Source organism: Dasypus novemcinctus, chromosome 15 (genome assembly GCF_030445035.2).
Source record: "Dasypus novemcinctus isolate mDasNov1 chromosome 15, mDasNov1.1.hap2, whole genome shotgun sequence".
Lineage (NCBI taxonomy): Eukaryota > Metazoa > Chordata > Mammalia > Cingulata > Dasypodidae > Dasypus > Dasypus novemcinctus.
Window position 1 is genome coordinate 60,415,922 of NC_080687.1, and position 23,907 is coordinate 60,439,828.

A 23,907-nucleotide genomic window follows, 5' to 3' on the forward strand; every position below is an offset into this window, starting at 1 on the left:
ATAGATTATTGAGATTGGACTTTGTGAAGTTTTTGAATTGATCAAGGAGACGCGGTTTTCTCATCCATCCCTGTGCCTCAGGAGTCTCCAAGCCCTCCTTAATGTGCTTCAGGGTCAGCAGCCAGAAGGTCTCCAGTCAGAGCCACCTGAGGTCCTCGGTAAGAGCCCAAACTCACTGAATGGAGCATTTAAAACTAAATGACTTCTCTTATGAGCCAGATTCAACAGCAAATCGTGTATTGTGTAATCATGGTAATGAAACAGCAGGGATATAAGTTTTTTTTACATCCCTGTAAATTTGTAAGGTATTTTACAAACCATGTTCCACTGGATTTAGGATTCAAGAGTGTAGAGTTCAAGCATAGACATTTCTTGATTATTGTGATAATGGAGAGAAAAAAAAACAAATCTTTGGAACTCAGAGGTAATCTTCAAGTCTTATAATCACTATTAAATTGACCTTATTAAAACTTTGGCCAAAATAGTTAGCATTCACTTTCTCTGACTTTACATGTTACTCTGGGTACTTGGTTAAAAAATAAGTTAGTAAAAAGGGAGCAAATCCCAAACAACACAATTAGTTTCTGAACAAAGAGAACAATTCTTTTGCATTCATCATAAATAAAAATTCGTTTGTTAGGGCTTCTGAATTAGCAACAATTTCCATTGAAAATTTTTTTGCTTTTCTTCAAGGATTTTTAAATTTTATCAGTGCCTGCATTTCATGCCGGTGACTTAAGCTGAACACATAATCCTGTGAACCAGATAGGCGCTCTTATTCAAAAGGTATTAAGGAACTAAAATATAGATGGAAGCCTATGTTTTAAATTGGCTAATTGCTTTTCTGTTTTGTTTTTTTTTTAATTGCTTTTCTTTGATGCTGAACATGGGCCTTCAAAGAGTTTGTAGATTCCTAAATCTTTGGGGTAGGGAAGCAGACTTGGCCCAATGGATAGGGTGTCCGCCTATCACATGGGTGGTCTGCAGTTCAAACCCTGGGCCTCCTTGACCCGTGTGGAGCTGGCCCATGTGCAGTGCTGATGCGTGCAAGGAGTGCCGTGCCACGCAGGGGTGTCCCCCATGTAGGAGAGCCTCACGTGCAAGGAGTGCGCCCTGTAAGGAGAGCCGCCCAGTGCGAAAGAAAGCACAGCCTGCCCACAAATGGCATCACACACATGAAGAGCTGACACAACAAGATGACGCAACAAAAGAAACACAGATTCCCTGTGCCTCTGATAAGGATAGAAGCGGTCACAGAAGAACACACAGCGAATGGACACAGAGAGCAGACAACTTGTGGGGGGGAGGGGAGAGCAGGGAGAGAGAAATAAATAAAAAATAAGTCTTTAAAAAAAAAATCTTTGGGGTACAATTTCAGAGTACTAGAGTTAGGCTCTGTCATATTAGCATATATCAGAGTCATCTGGAGCTAACCTATGGAGTTTCTGATTAAGTATATATGGGGTGGGACTGAAAAATCTGCATTTCTAGTAAGTTCCCAGATGAGTCCTGGGGACCATGTTGCTGGTCTAAATTAGCTTTTGGTCCTTTTTCTTTACTTGGCTATTTGGGTTTACCAGACTACATGTGAGAACCTACAAACCTAATTACATGAACCTAGTTACATGTTACATTTTCCCTTTTTTTGGGCCACATACAGTACTTTAGTTTCTGTATTTGATTTTTTTGTAGTATTAATGTGGGGCGTGGTGGTGGGAGGCAAGGATAGGGTATACTAGTTATCCTGACCATTAAAACAAGCTGAAGATTTTTTAAAACAACCCAGTCTCCCTTAAACATTATTAAATGCTTCTTTGTAATGAAGGTACTGCGTGTTAAGAAGTAAGCACCTTGTTATTTTGGTGGCATCAGGGATCAATCTTGTTAACATTCTGATATGCTCTTGGCTTGACATTTTACTGAAGATTTACTTTATTTTATTCAAGTATTTTACTGGTAATTTTTAGCTCTGATTTGTCAGTTATCAATTAATTTGAATATTTAATAAAACCACTAAAACCTGTATATATTTATTTTGAACAACATGCTCATCATTTTCTTTCCTCCTAGGTCTTCTATAATTCTTTTGTCTCCTTTCAGTTATTGTACATATTCCTTTATATCCAGTCTATACATAAATGTTCCTTTTCTTTTATTCTGTTCAAAATAGATCTTATTCTTTATGTGGCTTGTTGAAATTATAATGTGTGTTTAGCTTAATCATCTTAAATCTATCAAACCTTTCACATTTTGTACTCATTTTTATTATTAGTATCAAATCTTACTGCAAGAAAACCTAATTTTTCCACGTATTATACTCCTTAGTTCTTTGGTCATACTTTCTCTTTCTCTCTCCTATCCTTTCAACTCTTACCCTTGATCTCTTTACTATTTTGACTTAATTTTCTGTATAAGAGATTTATTATCACTTAATTTATTTTAATTTTCTTTAATTAACTCAAAGATGTAAGTAGTCATTTGGTTCTTTAAAACCTTTTTTTCCTCTGAAGCTTGTCTTTGCCTTTTTCCTTTGGTATAGTATTTGATCACAGTCACGTGAGTTAACCCTTTTTTTTCCATTTAGGTATTTTCATGTCATTCAGTTTCGAGTAACTCTTACTATTAGAATACATTGTTGATTAGTTACAAAAGTTTCAACTCTTTACAAATGGATTTGATTTACTGTTCATCTACTTAAATGGTCATCCCTCATTTCTTTTTGTACAGCTAAAGGTTAGAATATTTGTCCTCAAGTATTTCTTTAAATGTCAGCTCAGTTTACATTTGTAAAATAGTATGCTAGGATTTGGTTTACCAGGTCATTCATTTATTTAGTGCAAATTTTTGAGCACCTGCTATGTTCTGTGCTGAAAGTAGATGATAGAGTAATGACCAGTACAGGCACTGTTGCTGTCCTTATGGAATAGTTGGACACATGTAATTATAAATGTGGTAAATAGTATGGGGGAAATTAGAGGGTGTTCTGAAAGTCTGTAACAGATTTCACTGAACATGTGACATTTGAGACTTGAAGGGTGAATCAGCATTAATAGAGTTATACATGTTTTGGACTAAAAAGACAGCATGTATTAAGGTACTAAGATAGAAAGGAGAGTGTCTAGTAAGACTAAGGCCTTGTTACATAAATGTTTTAACTGTTGCGGGGAAGGGTAACTAGAAAGGAATTAAGGCAAAGTAACTGTTTTAGCTACCTTAAATAGTTTATTGTAACAAGGCAAGGTATACATTAATAAATATACACATATAATGTTCTTTTTATTGAATGGATATAATTGAGTTATATTTTATCTACAGAGTCTCTCTTCCAGCTCCTTTTGGAAATTACTGTTCGAAGTACTGGAATGAATGACAGCACAGGGCAGTCCCTGACAGCACTTTCCTGTGCTTGCCTCTTTAGTCTTGTGGCTTCTTGGGGGGAAACAGGAAGGACCCTTCAGGCCATCTCTGCTATCCTCACCAACAATGGCAGCCATGCTTGCCAAACTATTCAGGTATTTGATATTTACCGCTGCTTAAACATAAGTTGTCAAGTTGCAATTTCATCTCAATTTTGAATTCTCAGTATGAATTCCCTGCCTTTCCTCACTCAGTATAGTAATACCTACTGTATCTCTTCATCACCCAAACCCCAGCAAAAATCCCATATTAAGCTCATTATTTTAACATAATTTATCTTCTTCACAATTTAGTTCCTTTCTAAATACCAACTTCCTTTCACAAAACTCTCGAACTGACTCTAGGTGCAAGGGTAAAAGTCTTCCCTAAGAATCATAACTCTAATATCTCAAATTGTTTTGGGATTCAAATTCATATTAGCTGTCTGCTCCAAAAAGCTTATGCCTAGGATTGAATTTAAAGTATGTTAGGGATGGTAGTACTGCAGGCTGCTTTATTGAAAGGAACTAAAATCCTTTCTAGGGGAATGAATTCAAGGCTCACAGATTAAGCACCACTGCATCTAAGCCCTCAAACAAACAAAAGCCACCGTCCTTGGGAGTTATTAGGAACAAATTCAACAAGAATCAATCCTGCCAAGTGCTTAGTCATACAAATTATTAGAATATGACATATATTTAATATTTTAAAGTAATAAGTTATCCAAAGTATGTTTAAGGAATAACAATAAAAAAAGTAATTAGATTAGAAAAAGAACCAAATTGAACTCCTAGAAATGAAAAAAAAAATTTATAATTAGAAACTTAGAGAATGGGTTAATCAATGGATAATATAGTCAAAGATAAAAAGAGCAAACTGAAAGATAAAGAAGAATAAATTATCCAGAATATAGCACAGAAAGAGAGAGAGAAAATATGAAAAATAAAAACAAAACATGGATGATTGAGTGTGAAAGTCTAATTACTATAATTACAGTTCCAAAAGAAGACATTATATTTTTGGAGAAAAAGTATTTGAAATAATGGCTAAGATTTTTCAGAATTGGTGGATGACATAGAATCCTCAGATTAAGGAAATCCTGTTTTTTGGAATAGATTAATCTAAGTCCTGCCACATGTTGGGGTGAGAAAATCAGAAGGAAAGAGAAAAGAATATATCAGAAACTGCATATTATAGCCCTGGGTTTTACTTCAAACTTTGCTATCCTCTTAGGAAGTATGAGAGAAATAGAAAGAGCCATGTTGAAGACACATCTTAATTTCTGCTCCTCCCCCGTTTCCACCAAAATTATAGTAAAGGATTTTTTTTTTTTAGTGTAAACTTTTAAGAATGGAAGACATTTTTGGAAGCTAGGAATTGGAGAAATTTTAAAGTTTAGTTCCTGTAGAGACTAATCCCATAGAAAGCAAGGTAAAAGCTCAAGACTCCAGATAGGATTAGGAATAAAAAGCACCATGATACTTGAGGAGGCAGTGGTGAGGAAAAGAGCTAAGAATTGATTCAAACCTTTATAAGGAATGGTGGAGAACCACAGGATCCTTCCTCTCCCTTTTCTAACCAGGCAGCTCTTCTTTCATCCCCCTAAGAGATAAGAGGTGTACTGTCTAAAGAAATTGAGTTAGCAAGGCCAGGAACACCAGCAGAGTTGAGAGTGGAGTTGAGGAGCCATGCTGAAAATAGAGATTAAATGAAAGTCTCCGTAGTGATGTTGCAATTTCTTATTTCCCCACTAAGTTTCCAGAACACTGGCAGTGAGGCTTATGACCTCTTGGAAGAGTACTGGCAGATTCCTCTTTGGAGACAAGACCCTAAATTGCAGACATTTGGATGTCCTCCAATGAAATGGTCAAACTTGATGTTATCATTTTGTGGGAAGCTCATATCTGGCAAGTGTATCCACTCACACAGAGCTTTTATCAGATTTTCAGTACCTTACTCTCACCAATAAGTAGACAGCCGAGTTTCACTAGACTAACATGAAAGTCAAAGATCAGTTATCAATGATGATCATGATGATGATAATACTATAAAAGAAACTTTGGGTAAAAAGAGTAAAGAAGAAACTCTAAGAAAGCTACAATTAACATCTTGAGAGGGATAAAAGAAGAAAATTGTCTACATTAAACAACAGAATTCTATTTACAAAAAACCAGAGAACAGGAAAGAGTTTTTGGAAGTTGTAAAAATATGATAACAGCAATTTTTAAAAAATTCAGTCCAAGGGTTAGAAGATCAGGTTGAAGGCATTCCCAGGAAATGGAAAAAAAGAAAATAGAAAAAAGAGAAAAGGACAGAGATAGAAAGTAGGCGATCCAAGATAAATTAGAACTATCCAGGAAATCAATATTTGACTAGTAAGAACTCCAGTAGAGAGGAGGAAATTACTTAAGGAATCTTATTAGGAGAATTCCTGGACCCCAAAGATAAAGATATTGACAGGACACACACTGAATACCCAACACAATAAATGAAAAAAGACTCACACCAAAGAATAACATTGCAAAATCAGAACACTGATCATAAGCAGAAGATAAAGCTTCCAGAGGACAAAGACAGGTAACATACAAAAGATGAAACAGAGTGGTATTGGACTTCTCCAAAGCAGCACTGGTAAATGGAAAATAATAGCCAACGCCTTCAATGTTTTGAGGGAGCATGATGGCATGATGTTCACTATTCCTAACCCAACCATCAGTCATGTATTAGGGTAAATAGGCAAGGTCTGGAATAATTTTACCTTCTATTCATGTCCCTCGGGAAGTCAGGGGACTTTATGAGGGGTTTTGCAAAGGAGAAAAAATGGTCTGTTTGACTTTATTGAGAGAAGTTTAAGGAATAGTTAGGCATATATATATAGAGAAAAGAAAACAGATATATTGAAAATGCAAAAATAGTGCAATTATTGACTTAGGAAAAAAGGACAGTTATACAAAGAGGGAAATGTAATTTGTTATACTGTACTAACTCAGCTCTGAACTATGTTTACGTAGTCATAATAAAATTAACTCTGAATACTGGTTTAACCAGAAATTGTAGTTAAATTTTGAGGATTTTAGAGGGATGAGGGACATCATCTTTCATAATGGGCACTAATAGATAAAATATCTGAAAATGAAAAAAAATTGAAATGGAAATTTGACCTACTTTATTAGCAATGTAGATGTATATTCTAGATAAAAGAGCTGTAAGTCTAATGTGGTTATTTCTGGGAGAGAATTTGAAATAGTATTTGACTATATGTAAGTGTATTATTTTATAAAAATAAAAGTTGAATATTTTGGCTGTCAGTGGCCTGAGAACTCAGAGGAGAGGAGAACGTATGTGTGAAGAGTGGATCTGTTATCCCTTTGTAAGCTTTACCCTCTAGAACAACACTGTCCAACAGAAAATGTAAAGTAAGCAATAATGTAATTGAAAATTTTCTATTAGCCACATTAAAAATGTAAAAAGAAACAGTTGGAATTAATTTTATTATGTTTTACTCAACTCAGTATATCCAAAATATTATTTCAACATACAATCAATTACAGAATTATTAATAAGATTTTATATTCCTTTTTTGTATTATGTCTTCAAAATCCAACATGTATTTTGCATTTTAAGCACATTTTAAGTAACAGCTGCATTTTAACTGCTGAGTAGTCACATGTGGCTAATGGCTACCACAGTGGACAGGGTAACTGTAGAACTATGGCTGAATATAGTGACCCCCTGATTGGTAGGCAGTCCTTCTTGGGTGGTGAAAGGGATTGGGGAGTTTCGCCTGGAGTCAGAATGTTGGACCAGTGCCGTTGACTATTGAGGGTTTCCTTTATAATGCCAGATATTTAGCAGGTCAGTCCTTATTATTGGTTAAATGAATGTTGAGGAAATACACAATTAAGTTCTTATATCATAGGAAATTTTTAATATTAACAGCGAGTAGGCATAAGAAGCAAAGTGGAAGAGAAACACTAGACATTTTGCTTCATCTTGCAAAAACACTATTTACCTATGTTGAAATTGCTTAATTTTATGCTTCATTATCATGAAGAATACTAATGATAATGCATAGCATTCAACAGATGCCATTATAACTAGTGTGCACTCTCTAACACCAAATAATTTTATTTATATCCATTCTTAGTGTTTCATTTACTAATCTGTGTTGATCAAAACTTAAAAAATCCTAAGCAGTGCTGATTGGTTACTGGGTGCTTTGGAGAGATATATATTCATATTTCATTGTTTTTTTGGTCAAAAATACAAGTTAATATTCTTTGGATCTGACATTTTTATCTTGGCCTGCTTGAGACTTGCTTCTTATAATGAGCTTTTAGTTTTTTTTGTTTGTTTTTGGTATATCAAATGTCATTCTGAACAATTTTTTTCCTTATAAATGATAATGTAACACTGAAGTGTCTTTGGTATTTGGGTCCTTTTTAAATGCTGTTTTACTTCTTTCTTCTCTTTTGAATAGGTGCCAACAATATTAAATTCGCTCCAGAGAAGCGTACAGGCAGTTTTGGTGGGAAAAATTCAAATTCAGGACTGGTTTAGCAATGGCATTAAGAAAGCAGCTTTAATGCACAAGTGGCCATTAAAAGAAATATCTGTGGATGAAGATGACCAATGTCTACTTCAGAATGATGGATTTTTTCTTTATCTCTTATGCAAGGATGGATTATACAAAATAGGCTCTGGATACAGTGGAACAGTTAGGGTAATGTGATTCCTTATAGTTTTTAATCATAGCAGAACATATATATTTACTGAATTGTGGTGTTTGTTTCTAGCTTCATATTTAGAGTACTATCTAATTTTCATGTAATAATTCTTTGAAAGTTGTAATTGAAATGTGCACAATAAATTTCAGTCATTATTATTAATTATAGAACTGTTGAGAGAGTAACTTTTGTTATTTTCCAGGGCCATATATACAATTCTACATCCCGCATCAGAAACAGAAAAGAAAAAAAGTCTTGGTTAGGGTATGCTCAGGTAGGAGAATATCTATAAAATAAACCATAATTTTTTTTCTTAAATTTTAGAAACATGTGCTTCATACTTGCTTATTCAATGTATATTATTACTTCTACTTAAACAGAAATGGTATGTTTTTAATAGTATGACACAGCAACAATAAAACATAGTATAAATAACATTGGCTTAGAATTCTTAAGGCACTTTTTTGGCTCTGCTGCTTGCTATCTGTAAGTTTGAACAACTCATCTTATTGGGTTCTCTGTTATTTAGCTGTAATACTTCTTTTCGTTCACTTGAGCCTCTTGATAAGAATCAAAGACCATTATTGTTAACAAATCCATACTGGGGAATGTATATGTGACGTGAGGTCAAATTGGCGTGTCTTTCCACACACACCTACATTCTAAGTCTAGATGAGTACATTCCAGGGATCACAGATTGGCATGCCAACTAGATGCTAAGCCAGCTGTGTGGAGAATCATGCAGAATATCACCAAAGAGAGAAAAGGAGTTAGGCCCATATTGGTTTCTTAATACCATGATTTCATCCACTAAATAATGGGTCCAGTTGGGTGTCAGATTCTTAAACTGTCAGCAATCGGATACATCATTCCTTCTCCATGGTGAGAAACAAATGAAATGTGGAAAAGAGAGGTCAGAAATATTGTTTCCTCAGAGGCAAAGTCCAGTTTCCTTTGTGGAAGGAAGTAGATTAAGGATTTCTCTAATACCTGCTTTGTTCACTTCTCAGTCTTGTTGTCAACATCAAATGATAAAAGATATTTGAAAGGATTTTGAACACCAGAAAAATTATTACTTGTTACATGAAAAATAATCCTGCTATTTCTGCTACTGGGGAGATTTTAAGTATCAAATTGCTCAGTAATTATCTCTTAAAACCTAACCTGATTTGAAATGGCTTATCAAATATTTATTTTCCACTTTACTATAGTTTATCTAAGAAATAATGTCATGAAAAATACATTTTTACAAAATACTTTCAACAGCACATCACTCCATCTAAAACCATTACTCTGTTCATTTTAAAATCTAACTATTTCAGTTATTTTCCTTAAAATATCTGTTAAATAGTGATCATTTCTGTTATTTATTTGGCAAGTGATATAGTCATTTTGAACAAGATGTTTTTCCTGTCCTTTATAGTGTTCTTTATGTATCTAAGAATATGATGCATAGACTAAACTGCCGATAATGTTTATTGCCTACTCAAACTGTAGCCATGTTATTTTTAATCTTTAATATCTTTTAGACTTTGATATTGGTGTATTATCATAATTCAAAAGACTATAACATGGACATGTATGGCTACTTTTTCTGATAAATGGGGAATAAAAAATATTTTATGCATAATACAGGAAAATTTTTTGTTGTTATCAGGGTTATTTATTGTATAGAGATGTGAATAATCACAGCATGACAGCCATAAGAATAAGCCCTGAAACACTGGAACAAGATGGTACTGTTATGTTACCAGGTATGTTACTCCACTAGTTATTTTTTGTCACAAGTGATTTTAAGAGATGTGCATGTTAGGCTATTCAAATATATAAAGAATGATTAGGGGAGCGGATGTGGCTCAAGCAGCTGAGCACCTATTTCCCAGTTTTGGTTTCTGGTGCCTCCTAAAAACAAAAAACAAAAAAACAATGCAACAAATAAATGAAAAAAGGGTAGCTAATGTGACTCAGTGTATGAGTTCCAGCTTCCCACATACAGGGTCTTGGGTTTAGTCCCTGGCCCTGGTACCTTAAAGAAAAAAAAAAAAGATGATTAGCAATAGTGCTTGGTGACAAAGGTTAAAAAAATCTTGACATTAAAAGTACTTTATGGTCTATTTAATAAAGTTAATGCATGTTAGGACAATAGACCAATAGACCACATATTGTGCAATGAATTTTAATAACTGTTTTCAAATTCTTGCCCATCTGCAGCCTGGTTCCCCCACTCCACCAAGACTGTTAAAAGAACTGTTGAATTAGAAGGGTGATGTTACTTTATGCTTTTAATAAAAGGGCAACGCTAGCTCTCAAATGACCTGGTACAAAGATTCTTCTGTATGTTTTTACTTTAACAACTAGGCAGTTTGAGATTTCCTCTTTATTTTTAGGGAGTTTCAGAGACAGATTTAGGAGTCTGTCAGGAGATTTTTCAAAATTCCATGTTTTATACTTTCAAAATAATGGTTTGATGAGGCATCTTAGACATTCTTAATTTTGAGGTTTTCATATATATTCATCATTCAAATCACTGTACCATCCAAATTGTTAGGCAATTGGATGGCAAATTCCAAAGTTTTTGGAACACTGGGCAAACTCAGAAAATTTTAAATTTTCCAATTTGCTTTTTTACCTTTAATACTTTCTAGGGTGGTTTGTTTATATTAAAATCTTGAATGCTTAACGTGTCTATCAGTAATTTCATGGTAAGTAGCATTACTTCTAGGCACTTAACCAACTAAAAACAATGGAGAATCATTGCTCTGAAGAACACAGTGACCAGGCTGCTTGTTAAACAATTTTCTTGTAACTCCAGCAGACAGTCATTTGAATGGTGTTATATATGTATATATCAAAATTAGTTTACACGACACCGTGTTAAGGTACATATATATATATATATATGTTTCTGGATAAGTCTATGGGAATTTTTTCCATCACAAGTCCAAGACTAAGTCTCTGGTCCTAATGATAATTGTTATTTTTAATAACAATGTGCAAACACATGTGTACATATAGTCAAAGTAGTTATATTTATTGCACAAAAATATGAGTAAAAATAAAACTGAAATTACTTATAATTCTCCTTATCATAAATTAAACACTTAGCATATTCTATTAATATATTAGTGAATATTCTTCCATTCTTTTTCTTATTTGTATGTACACATACTTATAAAATAAAAAGATCATACTTGACATACTGTTTTTTTAATTCACCCTTCTTACTTAACTATCACTTAATATTCTTAATATCTGAATATGGTTCCATGCTATTAACAAATCTTACATAACCTTTTTTTAAAAAATTCTGGTTACATATGTACAACCTAAAATTTCACTTTCAAAGATATAATTCAGTGGTGTTCATTACCCACAACATCATTTTAATGTTAAAAAATATATAATCTATTAATTGGTATATTGGAATGTAAGTTCCTTCTAATTTTTTGCTATATAAATTACATTCTAATTAGCGTCCCTATCATTCTGTTTTTGTGCAACTCATTTTAGGACAATCTCTTAGAAGAAAAATTCAAATTTCTCATAAACTGACAGATCCTTTGCTTTCTTCCACATGGATGACTACTGCTATAAAGTATTTATTTCTGTGTAGCCCTGATCATTAGTAGATATTGTAACTGAAAAGACAATTGAAATTTCCACCTAAGCTGTTGTGTCTATTCCACCATGATAAAATCCTTCTGTGTCATTTAACATTTGAAATGCAACTTTAAAAAATACTAGTTGGCTTTAAATTTTGTGTTTCATAACTATGTACTGTATTCATGGCTACAAATGAACCGTACTTTGGGGGAGATATTCCCATGTTGTGTGTCTTCCAAACTTGGAGATATTGCTTGATATTTTCTTGAAGATGCTGTCTTACAACATAAAAGAATAAAGAAAGAATAAAGGGAAAATCTTTTTGAAGTCACATGACAGGAAGATTCAGCATTCAAGCCTGAAGAAACCAGTCATCATTTTCACTCTTCTTTGACCTGGACTGCATTTTCTTCAATAGTACTTTTTCTTTTTTTTTCCTTCATCGTACTTTGTAGTACTCTGCTCTGTAGCTTTCCCATCAAGAAGGAGCAGAAGTAAATTGTCAGGTATAGATGGTAATGAATATCATGTTAAACAGTGACGTAAATCTGGTAATTCCTTGAGCTTCACATTCCAACTTGTCCTGAAGTCTTGTTTATAAAGATGATTATTTTCAACCTACTGTTGCTAAACTTAAAGCATACTTGTTTGTTGTTGTTGTTAATTGTCATTTTATTTGTTATTAATTTGTTATTAAATACAAATTGACCTTTGTATTTCATATTGTATCCCTGTTTCATTTATTCTCCATGTCTGGTGACAGGTTGCCTCAAATTAAGAGGCTTTTTGCTTCTCTTCTTGCACCACTTCACTCCTCACCCTTGCATTTATCTGAAATTATAATGAGTTTTTCTTCTTTGCTTTTTAGTTTAAAATCTTACTGCTTAGAGCTTGAGAAGCATCTTTCTTGCGCCTCTTTATTCTGTACAGTGGACTAGGAACTCTTTCTTTCGATTTCTCCTCTCTTTGATTACCAAGTCTCTTGGGCTACCAGTGGGCCTTGATTCCCAGTTTCTATTTCCAGTTTGTGATCACTGAATTCTCTATTTGGTAAGGGTCTGCCTGTGTTTGCATATTTATAATAAGGAAATATGCTAGTATGAAGCTCCTGGGCAAAGATATAGAACAATCCAGTTTATGGGGGGTGGGGGGAGGGTGTGGCACTCTATTACTACTTTAAAAAAAAAACAATTTTATGTTTGGTTGATTCAGGTGTAAATAGAAACGAGTTTTTGTTTTTTGTTTTTTTTTGTACCATGATTATGATTAATGGAGAGATTCATCCTAGTTCTCTGTAGTTGTTTTGGGAATTGTGTGTGCTTTTGTACCTGCTTGTTGAACATTTCTGTTTTTTCCGAAAAGACACAGTTTATGCTTAGATGTTAGATTTTGCTTGTAGTTTCATGTTATTTTGTAGTAATCACTAACATGTTTCATTGGTCCTTCTGTAATACACATATCCCTTGTTAAAAATTGAGCCTGTGTGTTATTTTGATCAAAGTCTGTAGTATGCTGTTCCACAGAGATATGTATAGTATTGACACAATATGAGATTGCAGTCAAGCTATATGATCACTTACAGGCAAAAAAGAAATACATAAACAGATATTTGTCTGTTCTGTGAAGTATGTACAATGAAAAAGTTCACAGAATATGCAAAATGCTTTAAATGCTGGAAATAAATGTTGAACTTCTAAATGGAAACTGTACAACCAGTTTTGAATTTCATCTATTTTATAAAAGCAAGGGATATTTGTAGTTGAACACCATAGACCTCAAATACAGAAGCTTTAGGTCTATCTGTATTTTTCTGTGACACTAATAACTGTAATGTATGTCTGAGGGTAGAGTATTGCCTACATTGCACGTGACTGTATTGAAATGGTTTTAACCAACATTCTCTTTGTTCATGGTGCATGTTTTCTACTAGACTAGTATCTAGTACTAATTCATTGTGAAATTAGGTAGGCTCACAGGTCATTGACTTTGGAAGAAATCATAAATGTAAGCATAAAATGTAATACATATTACTAGTTGAATTATTTGGTTCTGCTAATTTTTAATTCTTTATTAAAGAGCACAGTCTCCTTTTGATTTTGTTTATTCTTGTTGTGTGGATAACTCTTTCTGACTTCAACAGAGGAGTAATATCATTTTTGAGGTGTTTGTTTATATTGTAATATGATTACTTTTTCTTCCTTCTGCCCAGATTGCCACACTGAAGGTCAAAATATTTTATTCACTGATGGGGAATATATTAATCAGATAGCTGCTTCAAGAGATGTAAGTATTCTGAATCATGAGTGGCTGGTATGGAAGTTGAATCACTTTCTGTGGCTTACTTCATTCAGTAGGATATCTTCAAGGTTCATCCACGTTGACTCATGCATAAGAAGTTCATTCCATTTTATGGCTCAATAATATTCCATTGTATGTATATTCCACATTTTCTTTATCCATTCATTAGTTGATGGACTCCTGGGTTGTTCTATCTTTTGGCAATTGTGAATAATGCCAGTATGTTCACATACCTACCTGTTTCAGTACTTGCTTTCAGTTCTTTTGGGAAATGCCTAGAAGTGGATTTTCTGGTCATATGGTAATTCTATTCTTTAATTTTCTGAGGTACTGCCCAAAGTCTTTTACAGCAGCTGCACCATTTTACGTTCCCACCAACAGTGAATGAGTGTTTCTATTTCTCCATATCCTCTCCAATACTTTTAATTTTCCTTTTTTTTAATAGCAATCATTCTAGTGGTTATGAAGTGATATCTCATTGTGGTTTTGATTTGCATTTCCCTAGTAGCTAATGATGTTGAGCCTCTTTTCATATGCTTTTTAGCCATTTGTAAATCTTTGGGAAAATGACTAAAGTTTTTTGACCATTTTGAAATTGGATTATTTGATTTTTTGTTTTTGAGTTGAAGGATTTCTTTTTATATTCTGGATTTTAAACCCTTATTGGTTATGTGGTTTCCATATATTTACTCCCATTGCGTAGGTTCCCTTTTTTCTTTCATGATGAAGTCCTATGAGATGCAAAAGTTTTAAATTTTGATGAGGTCCCGTTAATCTGTTTTGCTTTTGTTGCTTGTGCTTTGGGAAAATATTTGTTTTTTATTAGACAGAATATAAAGTCTAAAGAGGCCAGCTCATGCAGTATAACATGTGGCTATTTTATTTCTTTTAGGATGGCTTTGTTGTCAGAATATTTGCCACAAGCACTGAACCTGTGCTTCAACAAGAATTACAACTTAAACTGGCCAGAAAATGCTTACATGCCTGTGGTATCTCACTATTTGATCTGGAAAAGGACTTGCATATTATAAGTAAGATGGCAAAATAAGTCTCCCACATTTTAATTTTCAGATTCCTTTTTGTTTTAAAAAATCTAACTTTATGTTTCATCAGTGCAGCTTATATTTTAGCAGCTCTTTTAAGTTACTAGGAAATATTCTTTAAATAGAGTATGATATTTGAAAACTGTTATAAGGAAATATCTAATTCACCATTTCATTTTGAATAAAGCAAAAGAAAATAAACTTACATTTAGTAAGGATTATGATGGATAACATTGTGGGCATCAATTTACGTGGCCCATCTTTTTTCAGTTAAAATTTTGTGAACTTTTATTGTAAATCCTGCTAAATATACATATTTCTTTAATTTTGATTCAAACAGATTTTCATGATATCCATAGAGTAATCCTATAAGATTTAAAAAATTGTAATTTCCCTAAACACTGATCTTTTATTTGAATACAGATTCATACAACCACAGCCTATTTCTTGGGCTTTGTATGTTTACTCTTGCAGTATCATAGTAGCAATTGGAATAACTAGTTCCAAGAAGGGTATCAATTTTGATTTGCCATGTTCTTCTAGATTTGATAGTGCCATTCTTCAGTTTGTGGGATTCTTTGTAAGACCCACCTTTTTAAACTGCTATTTCATTGAATTAAACTTGGTACAAGTGCTTTACTTTGCATATTTTGCATAATTATGTAATGTTTTTGTAATTCCCTTATAGAAAAATGAATTGATATTAAAGTTTTAAAATTTAAAAGCCCATAAATTCATCAGTAATTTGTATAATTGGAAAAAATCATAAATTTATGCCAGATATAAAATTGTAATTGTTCATGATTTTGCAGTTTTAAAATGTGTATAAGGATCTATCTGTATATGCACACATAAATATTCAAATTGATAGAATAGGTATGTGAAATGTTCTTCTGAATACAAAAAAAAAAACATGTGACAGAAAATCTTAAATACCTTGGTTCAGATATCTGCATGGCATTTTTCAAGCGCAGATGACTGTGTCTGCACCAACCTCAGCAAACTTTATATTTTGTTCATTTGTAAATTGGGTAGTATAGTTGTGAGGATTAAATGAGATAAGATGTATGAGCTCTATAATGACTACTCCCTAATAGATGCTCAGTAAAAATTTATTCATCCAAGCAGTATTGCTGGCATTGGATTTTAGAAATTTGTTTATTTAAATTTAAAATTTAATTTGTTACTAGTTTGGGATAAATAATGAAATTTATGTGAACATCTTTCCTTGGGGTAGTGTAATTATTGTTGCTGAGTTATTCAGGCATTTGGATATTTTTTGTCATTCTTGTTTTTGAGGGATATTTATTGGGTTGACATTTTAATCACTTAAAATAATGCATTTGTAATTAGAATTATTCATATTGAAATGGAATAGCATTTATTAGTCTTGTAATATCAGGTACAGGATTTGATGAGGAATCAGCCATTCTTGGTGCAGGACGAGAGTTTGCACTAATGAAAACAGCAAATGGAAAGGTAAATTACTCTTTTTGGATTAAAAATTAACATTTTCTGCTTTAGTTGGTACAATCTGCTGATTGCTTTTCATAGTTTACCTGTTCAAACTTAAATCATCTTTAAAAATTTTGCTTTTCTTTTTAAATGTAAAATTTTATTCATGTTGAAAATAGTATTACCAAAAAAAGTGACATTTAAGACTTTATAAAAACGTATAAAATGTTAAATTTTTACAAATATTTAATTTTAATTATGGAATCCTTTGTGTAATTTTTTGAGTTGGAGTAAACTCACATTTTGTGTTTATTTTCATAAGTATATATGTCCTTTGCAAAGTTCTGTACCTCTGAAAGTGCAGAAATGTACAGACTACAAGTTGAGAGAGTAGGAGCATGTTAAGTTGTAGGTGGTGGAGGTCATTCTATAGAAATGTAAGCACTTTTCTTTCTAATGTATGTAAGGATAAAGTAAGGTAATTTAAAATTTTTTGAAATTTAAAATTATTGTGTAAATATAGGATATTTGAATTTTGGACTTTTTACAACTGCGAAAAGGAAATTGAAAATTTTATGAATTTCCTGCCATTGTTAGTTTGGGGTGTATTTATGTAAATAAATGTAAATATGAAAAAAAATTACAAGTATCCTGAGTAGATATGAAAAACTTTTATGTATTGTGTCACCTTGGCAAAATTTGCATATTTTTCTCCTTAGCTATAGAGTTGAGAGGTATAAAAAAATAGTTGGTTTATTTTCTTTTTCAATAAAATATGGAAGTTGTTTTTCTCTTAGGTGAAATTTGGTTATTCGCTCAAAAAATTACTATAACATCCCCTCCTCCCCTTTTTTTAATATATAAGATATATTACACTGGCAAATACCAGAGTCTTGGAATCAAACAAGGTGGTCCATCAGCAGGAAAATGGGTTGAACTACCAATTACGAAATCGCCAAAGATTGTACACTTCTCCGTTGGACATGATGGCTCTCACGCCCTTTTAGTTGCAGAGGATGGAAGCATATTCTTTACAGGATCTGCTAGTAAAGGAGAAGATGGAGAATCAAGTAAGTTGGCTATCCAGCTGGGCATTCAGTGACAATAAAAATACTGTGAAATTTCCTTAATATAAGGTATATCAATTTAAATAACATTAGCCCCACCAAGTATAATAGAGAATTTTACATTGGGACATATTTAGTTAATAGTAATACTGTACTGTTCACTAAAGAACTGTGATAGCTGAATTCACTCCAGAATATTTGTGAATTTTTATATGCTTTGTGGATATATGGCTATTCATCTGAGAATATATGCTTATCCTATATCACCATAGGTGTTATTTTAAAAACATATTTACTCAATCCGAAATTTTTTTTTCAGGAAGCTCAAAAGTTTGGTAGGAATATATATTTCAGAATGAAGATAAACCTTATGAAATCTTATGTAATAGCATTAGTTTTAGATCACTGTTCTTGGTATTGTTTCTTTATGATGAAACCATTGTTCAGTGTCTTAGTTTACCAGGGCAGCTATGATAAATACCACACAATTGGTTGGTTCAAACAACAGAAATTTATTGTCTCACAGTTTTGAAGGCTAGAAGTCCAAAATCAAGGTGTTGGCAAGGCCATGCTTTCTCCAACGTCTGTAGTATTCTGGTGATGTTGTTCTCTCTCTCTCTCCTCTCACTTTTGGCTTCTTATGTCTTACTGCATCTAAATTTCCTTTGCTTATAATGATTCCAGTCCTATGGTTTAAAGCCATCTCTGATTTAATTTGACCCTATTTAAATAGACTCTTCAAAAATCCTATTTACAGCTGAGTCTACCCCTGGCACATCTTAACATATTCAAAGATACTACTTATAGATAGGTGCACACCCAGAGATAAGTGGATTAAGACTTGAACATGTCTTTTGTGGGGTACATAATTCAGTCCCTAGTACTCACTGTTAAAAAACATAAACACTTTTGTTAATCTCCTTTTACTCTATATATTTCAGCTCAGATTCTTCCTCAAAGTGTCATTTTTCTCTTTTGAACTTCTCATATTCTGAATGCATTGTGGCACAGGGCAGTTACATCTTAATGGGAATTAGGTTTTGAAGTTGGCACAAAAAACCTTGTGTAAGTAAAAGTTACCCTGGAAAAATCTCTTAAAATAACCACAAAGTGTATAGCCGTCTCTTGGAAACTTCAACACATCTAATTTTTTCCCTCTAGAATTTGGAGCACATTGTTTTCTTTGGTGGAGAACCAAATAAACCAAATAAAGTAGTTACTATATATATGTATGTATGTATGTATGTATGTATGTGTGTGTGTATGTGTGTATGGATGATTTTGTATGAAAAATATATGTTGGTATCTTTAAAATGCCAGAATTGTACCCAGCACAGCAATATGTTTTTATTCTGAAAGACATGTAGGAACTCCACTGACTGAAGGAATATCAGATTGTTTTCTCCAATCTTTAGCTTATTCCTGGAATTTAGTTTTAGAAAGCAGAGGCTGCTTGACTCACCCACATTTAAATGTATTTTCTCTCCCAACGTATGTATCTTTTCCTTCCTTTCAGTCTCTCATTAATCTGGTATAGATAATTAGTAAATATGAATTGAATGAATGATAAACTGGTCTTGCCACCCAGGATCTAGCATTAAGAATACACATGGGGTAGAGTTTAAAGGAAAAGGGAATTTTTATGTATATGATGGTGGGATGGTGTTGATAATATAAATAGCTAATCCAGAGATTGGGCCCCTCAGAAATCTGGTAGAAATTTGGTATTTCCCATTCAGAATTTCAGTGCACAACAAAGAATATATGACAATGATAGCCTAAATTCTAATTGACCAGATGAAGTTTGCAGGTGGACTCATTATAATTGACATGATGGGAGGCCCAGAACTTTGTGAAAATAAAGTAAAGCAAGTGTATTATAGTTGTTTTTTTTCCCCATGGACTTTGTATCCAAATTGTTATTATTATTTATACATAGATATCTTAATTTAATTTTTGTTGTTTTTTTTTTTAAGCTAAGAGCAGGCGGCAATCAAAACCCTATAAACCTAAAAAGATAATTAAGATGGAAGGAAAGATTGTGGTGTATACAGCCTGCAATAATGGAAGTAGTTCTGTTATTTCTAAAGATGGAGAGCTATACATGTTTGGAAAAGATGCCATTTACTCTGACAGTTCAAGTAAGTTAAAAAAAATTAAACATTATTTCACTTTATAAAAAGAAGGACCAATATTAGTCCAATATTAGTCATTATGTATTGCAAAGATAGGTCTAACAAATTAAGATTTGTTGTATGCTTTCCTTTTTTTTTTCTTTCTTTCATATCTTAATACTCTTAAGGAACACTGTCACTAGTTTCATGGAGAGCTAATCATAGAGCTTGGCTGTTGAAGCTTCAACTTAGCTGCTACTTTCTCTGGAGTGCTTTTCTTAGACTTGATTAGATGCTAATGGAACATGTCCCTGGTGTGATTTGTAATTGTTGGATTATTTCTCTCTCCCTTTAAACTGTTAGGTTGTCAGGTGGAAACTCTCTGTCTTAGAACTTTTATATCTCCAGTACCTTCTTGCACTTTATAGGTTCTTAAGAACTATTTGTTTGTTAAGTGATTGCTTGACTGATAAACCAAAAGTTTAAGTAGTAGAAATGAGGGACAGAACTAGCCAAATAAATTATTTTATATTTATAAATTCTAATCTCAAAAAAAAATCATATTATATTGCTAGATTTTTCTTTCATTACTTAGAAGAAAGTATAATTGAATGAGGCAACCCATTTGGAAGGATTTTATATGAGATAAATATGTATAAGCTCATAATATTTATGAATTTCTTTATAAAAAGGAAATCAGAATTGATAAAGTTCATGATTAGAAGTTTAAGTGGTTGTCTCATGCTCAGGGAAAAGATGTACATAGAACATTTATAGCAATTACTAAGTTGAACTCTGCCCAGGTGATAAGTGAGTTCATTCAGTGTGGCAATATTTAGATTCCCAGTTGACTTGAACTGAGTAAATATGTTGGAGTAGAGAATTTAGCAATAATGCTCTTTATAACTTTTGGTTGCTAACTTCTTCTTGGCTAAGGATAATAGAAATGTATGCATTTATTCAACAGTTATTCATTGAGCCCTGACAATTTGTAAAGGATGGAAAATTAGATAGACATGATCCCTGCCTTTTTGAGACATTTAGGCAATACAAAACCTAAATATTAGAGAGGTATGGTTTATTGGTACTGGACATAGACTCAGAACCTGACACCACACTTTTTGATTGGTTAACAATTAATGTAACCTTTCGGAGATTTATTTTTTATTTTTTCCCTCATATGCAAAAGGGGGCAATAATAGTACCTGCTTCCTATGGTTGTTATAAAGATCACAGAGGGTAATGCTTACGAAATACTTAGCACAGAGCCAGGTACATGTAAGGGCTAAAAACATGTGCTAGTATTATAATAGTAATAAGTACTACTACTATATAGACATATCTTGTTCTAGCATGCTAACTACTAAAAACAGAAGTTTTTGAGGTGTACCTAACAAAAAAGACCCAAGCTAGTATAACGTATACAGGTAAGGCCACCTTACAGAAGTGATTCTGAAGTAATAATGTAGAACGTTTAACAATTTTTCCAAAGTGTGATATAAGGTTTACAAGGTAATTTAAATACAATTTTAAAATATTTTTATCTTACTGTATATTGGAAAGATACTCAACAATTTTTGATTTTTACTGTTAATACTTTGACAAAGACAAAATTACATCAGTCAATTTAAAGTTGATGCAAAAAATGTTCAGTAGAAAATATGGGTGGCACTTAGATTTGACAAGTATAATGAAAGTAATATGTGAATAACCAAACTTTAAGAAATAGTTATGAATTGGATTGTGAGAGAAAGGTTGTTCAAAGACTGAAGTATAAAAAAGATTGGAAAAACTTCACAGATCTCTACACAGACCATGTCATTTCTACATATAATGGCAAGTATTTTACTGAGGCAGATCAAAGCAGGTAAAGTAAATGATTTATAGGCTTCTTTGCTCCTGGACCAGAAAAGTTTGAGAACTGTTGACTCTTTTGAGAATTGTTGAGATGCATTGGCATTTATTTAAGCCTTGGAAGTAAACTTTTGCTAAAGCTGCACTAAAGATTTCTCCCTATTCTGAGACAATTAATTGAAGTAATTATTTCTGTTAATTGAAGCTGCATTACAAAATTACAAAATTAGTTGGTGATACCCTACCGGTCTTTGGGCCTGTTATTTCCCATTTTGGTGAGTTATTTTACCCCAGAAATAAAAAGTTGCAAGTTGAAATAGTCCTTTTATATTACTGAGGATTTACTAGGTTCAGAGAGCTTTTTTGGTATTGTTTCTTACTAAATATGTATCTTTCCTATAGGTTTGGTAACAGATTTGAAAGGCCATTTTGTAACTCAGGTAGCTATGGGTAAAGCACATACTTGCGTTTTAATGAAGAATGGAGAGGTTTGGACATTTGGTGTAAATAATAAAGGACAATGTGGACGAGACACTGGTGCCATGAACCAAGGAGGGAAAGGTAAGTGTTTAACAAAAGAATATTAATTTTGTATTGTCTCTTTATTAGGTTTTCAGAATAACATGTTGTTAAGAATCTTACTCTTTCTCAAAACGACTGGCTCTTCAGTTTCATATTTATTGTTCTCCCTTGTTAAGACTGCTGAAAGCAATATACCAGAAATAGGTTGGCTTTAATAATGGGAATTTATTAGCTTACAAGCTTACAGTTCCGAGACTGTGAAAATGTCCAAATCAAAGACATGCTTTCTCCCCAAAGACCAGTGATCCTGAACTCCTCTCTCACATGGCAAGTCACATGGCGGCATTCTGCTGGTCTCTCCCTTTTCTTCTGGGTTTCATTTCTTTCAGCTTCTTTCTTCCGTGGCTTTCTCTCTCTTTGGCTGAATTTCATTCTCTATTAAAGAACCTCAGTAAGTGTGATGGTTTGAAGCCGAATGAAGTGGGTCACATCTTAAGTGAAGCTCTTCCTCACCAAAAGATCCTACTTACAATAGGTTCACATCCACAGGAATGGATTAACTTTAAGAACATACTTTTCTGGGGTCCATACAGCTTCAAACCATCACACTTATGAAAAGGGGAAAACACTGAATTTTTTATTTTTTTGACAGAAATCATTGATAAAGATACATCACTGAAATAATTGAATATACTGTAGACTTTCAATGTTTTGAGCAAATGAGCTTGCTTACATGTTTTTCTGAATTCTATAAAATATAATACTATCTCCTTCATTTAACATTTTTGGTAACTAATTTCAGAAAAGTGAATTTTCCAAACACTTTGTTAATAGCACCGTTTATACCATATATTCAGTTTTAAACATTTTGACAGCAGTCTATCTGATAAATATTACATTCCTCTTCAGAATGTGCTAGCTATAATTTAATCAGTTCTCGACAACTAACAGTGTTCCTTATGAGTATCTGATTCTTTATCAAGAAAAGACTAAATTGAGAAGACAGTGTCTCAATATCTTTTGCTCCAACCTTCAAACTATTGAAGAGAAAAGTTTATGCTTTGACTGCAGTGCTTGTAGTAGTCTTTTTTTTTTTTAATAGTTTGTGTCTATTTATTTCTTGCTCTCAGTTTTCTCTGTTAACTGCTATCGGTGTGTATATACCCATCAGACCAAATGGGCTAGGAATAAGAGAATAGATACATATTATTAGAACTAAGAATTGAACTGTGTTTAAAGTGTGAATGATTTTTAGATTTAGTTCTTTATAATTAACAAAAAAATTTAGCTCTTTTGGAACAGATTTGATGTCAGGCTTATCTGAATCTGAAGAGTCAATTACTTTTTTCCTTGCCTTATTTATAAGTGTGTGTTTATTTATATTTCAATTTGTTAAAAGAGCAGTCTGTTCGAGCATATGATTTAAAGAGAAAAGAAGAACAAAAGAAAGAATGAAGTGTATTACTCCAAAATGGACATTTATTTTGTCTTCTAGCTATATTAGTGGTCTCAGAGGTAATAGAGAATCAGTTTAGTTTTTTTATTAAAAAATACAAATCTTTTCAAATTATGTATTGTAAGAGGTCTGAACTAAACAAAATTATTTCTTTAGTGTTGTGAAAATCAAATATAAATTTATACCTATGTTCTAATTACTTAGGGTAAATTTGTAATTTCAATATAACATTGTTAAAAGATTTTTTGCTGAATAAGACTGACGTCTATTCTGTTAGTAAATAATGGGCAGATAAGTAGAGTAAGACATAAAATTAATGCAGAGTGCAGAGTTGTATAGAACATAAAGTTATTTTTAAAGTTTTTTTAAGCA

General features: G+C 32.8%; 1 protein-coding gene across 30 annotated transcripts in view; it reads left to right on the forward strand.

The window, feature by feature from the left end:
* Positions 1–23,907, forward strand: part of MYCBP2 (MYC binding protein 2) — a 263,861-nt gene that overhangs the window by 38,001 nt on the left and 201,953 nt on the right. For all 30 annotated transcript variants that reach the window (XM_058276528.1, XM_058276529.2, XM_058276532.2 and 27 more), the window contains exons 4-14: positions 5–158; positions 3,316–3,512; positions 7,877–8,119; positions 8,326–8,397; positions 9,781–9,877; positions 13,936–14,009; positions 14,917–15,055; positions 16,470–16,546; positions 17,388–17,592; positions 19,566–19,730; positions 21,960–22,118. In XM_058276528.1, the coding sequence (XP_058132511.1) occupies positions 5–158; positions 3,316–3,512; positions 7,877–8,119; positions 8,326–8,397; positions 9,781–9,877; positions 13,936–14,009; positions 14,917–15,055; positions 16,470–16,546; positions 17,388–17,592; positions 19,566–19,730; positions 21,960–22,118 (1,582 nt within the window). The remainder of the gene's footprint in view (positions 1–4; positions 159–3,315; positions 3,513–7,876; positions 8,120–8,325; positions 8,398–9,780; positions 9,878–13,935; positions 14,010–14,916; positions 15,056–16,469; positions 16,547–17,387; positions 17,593–19,565; positions 19,731–21,959; positions 22,119–23,907) is intronic.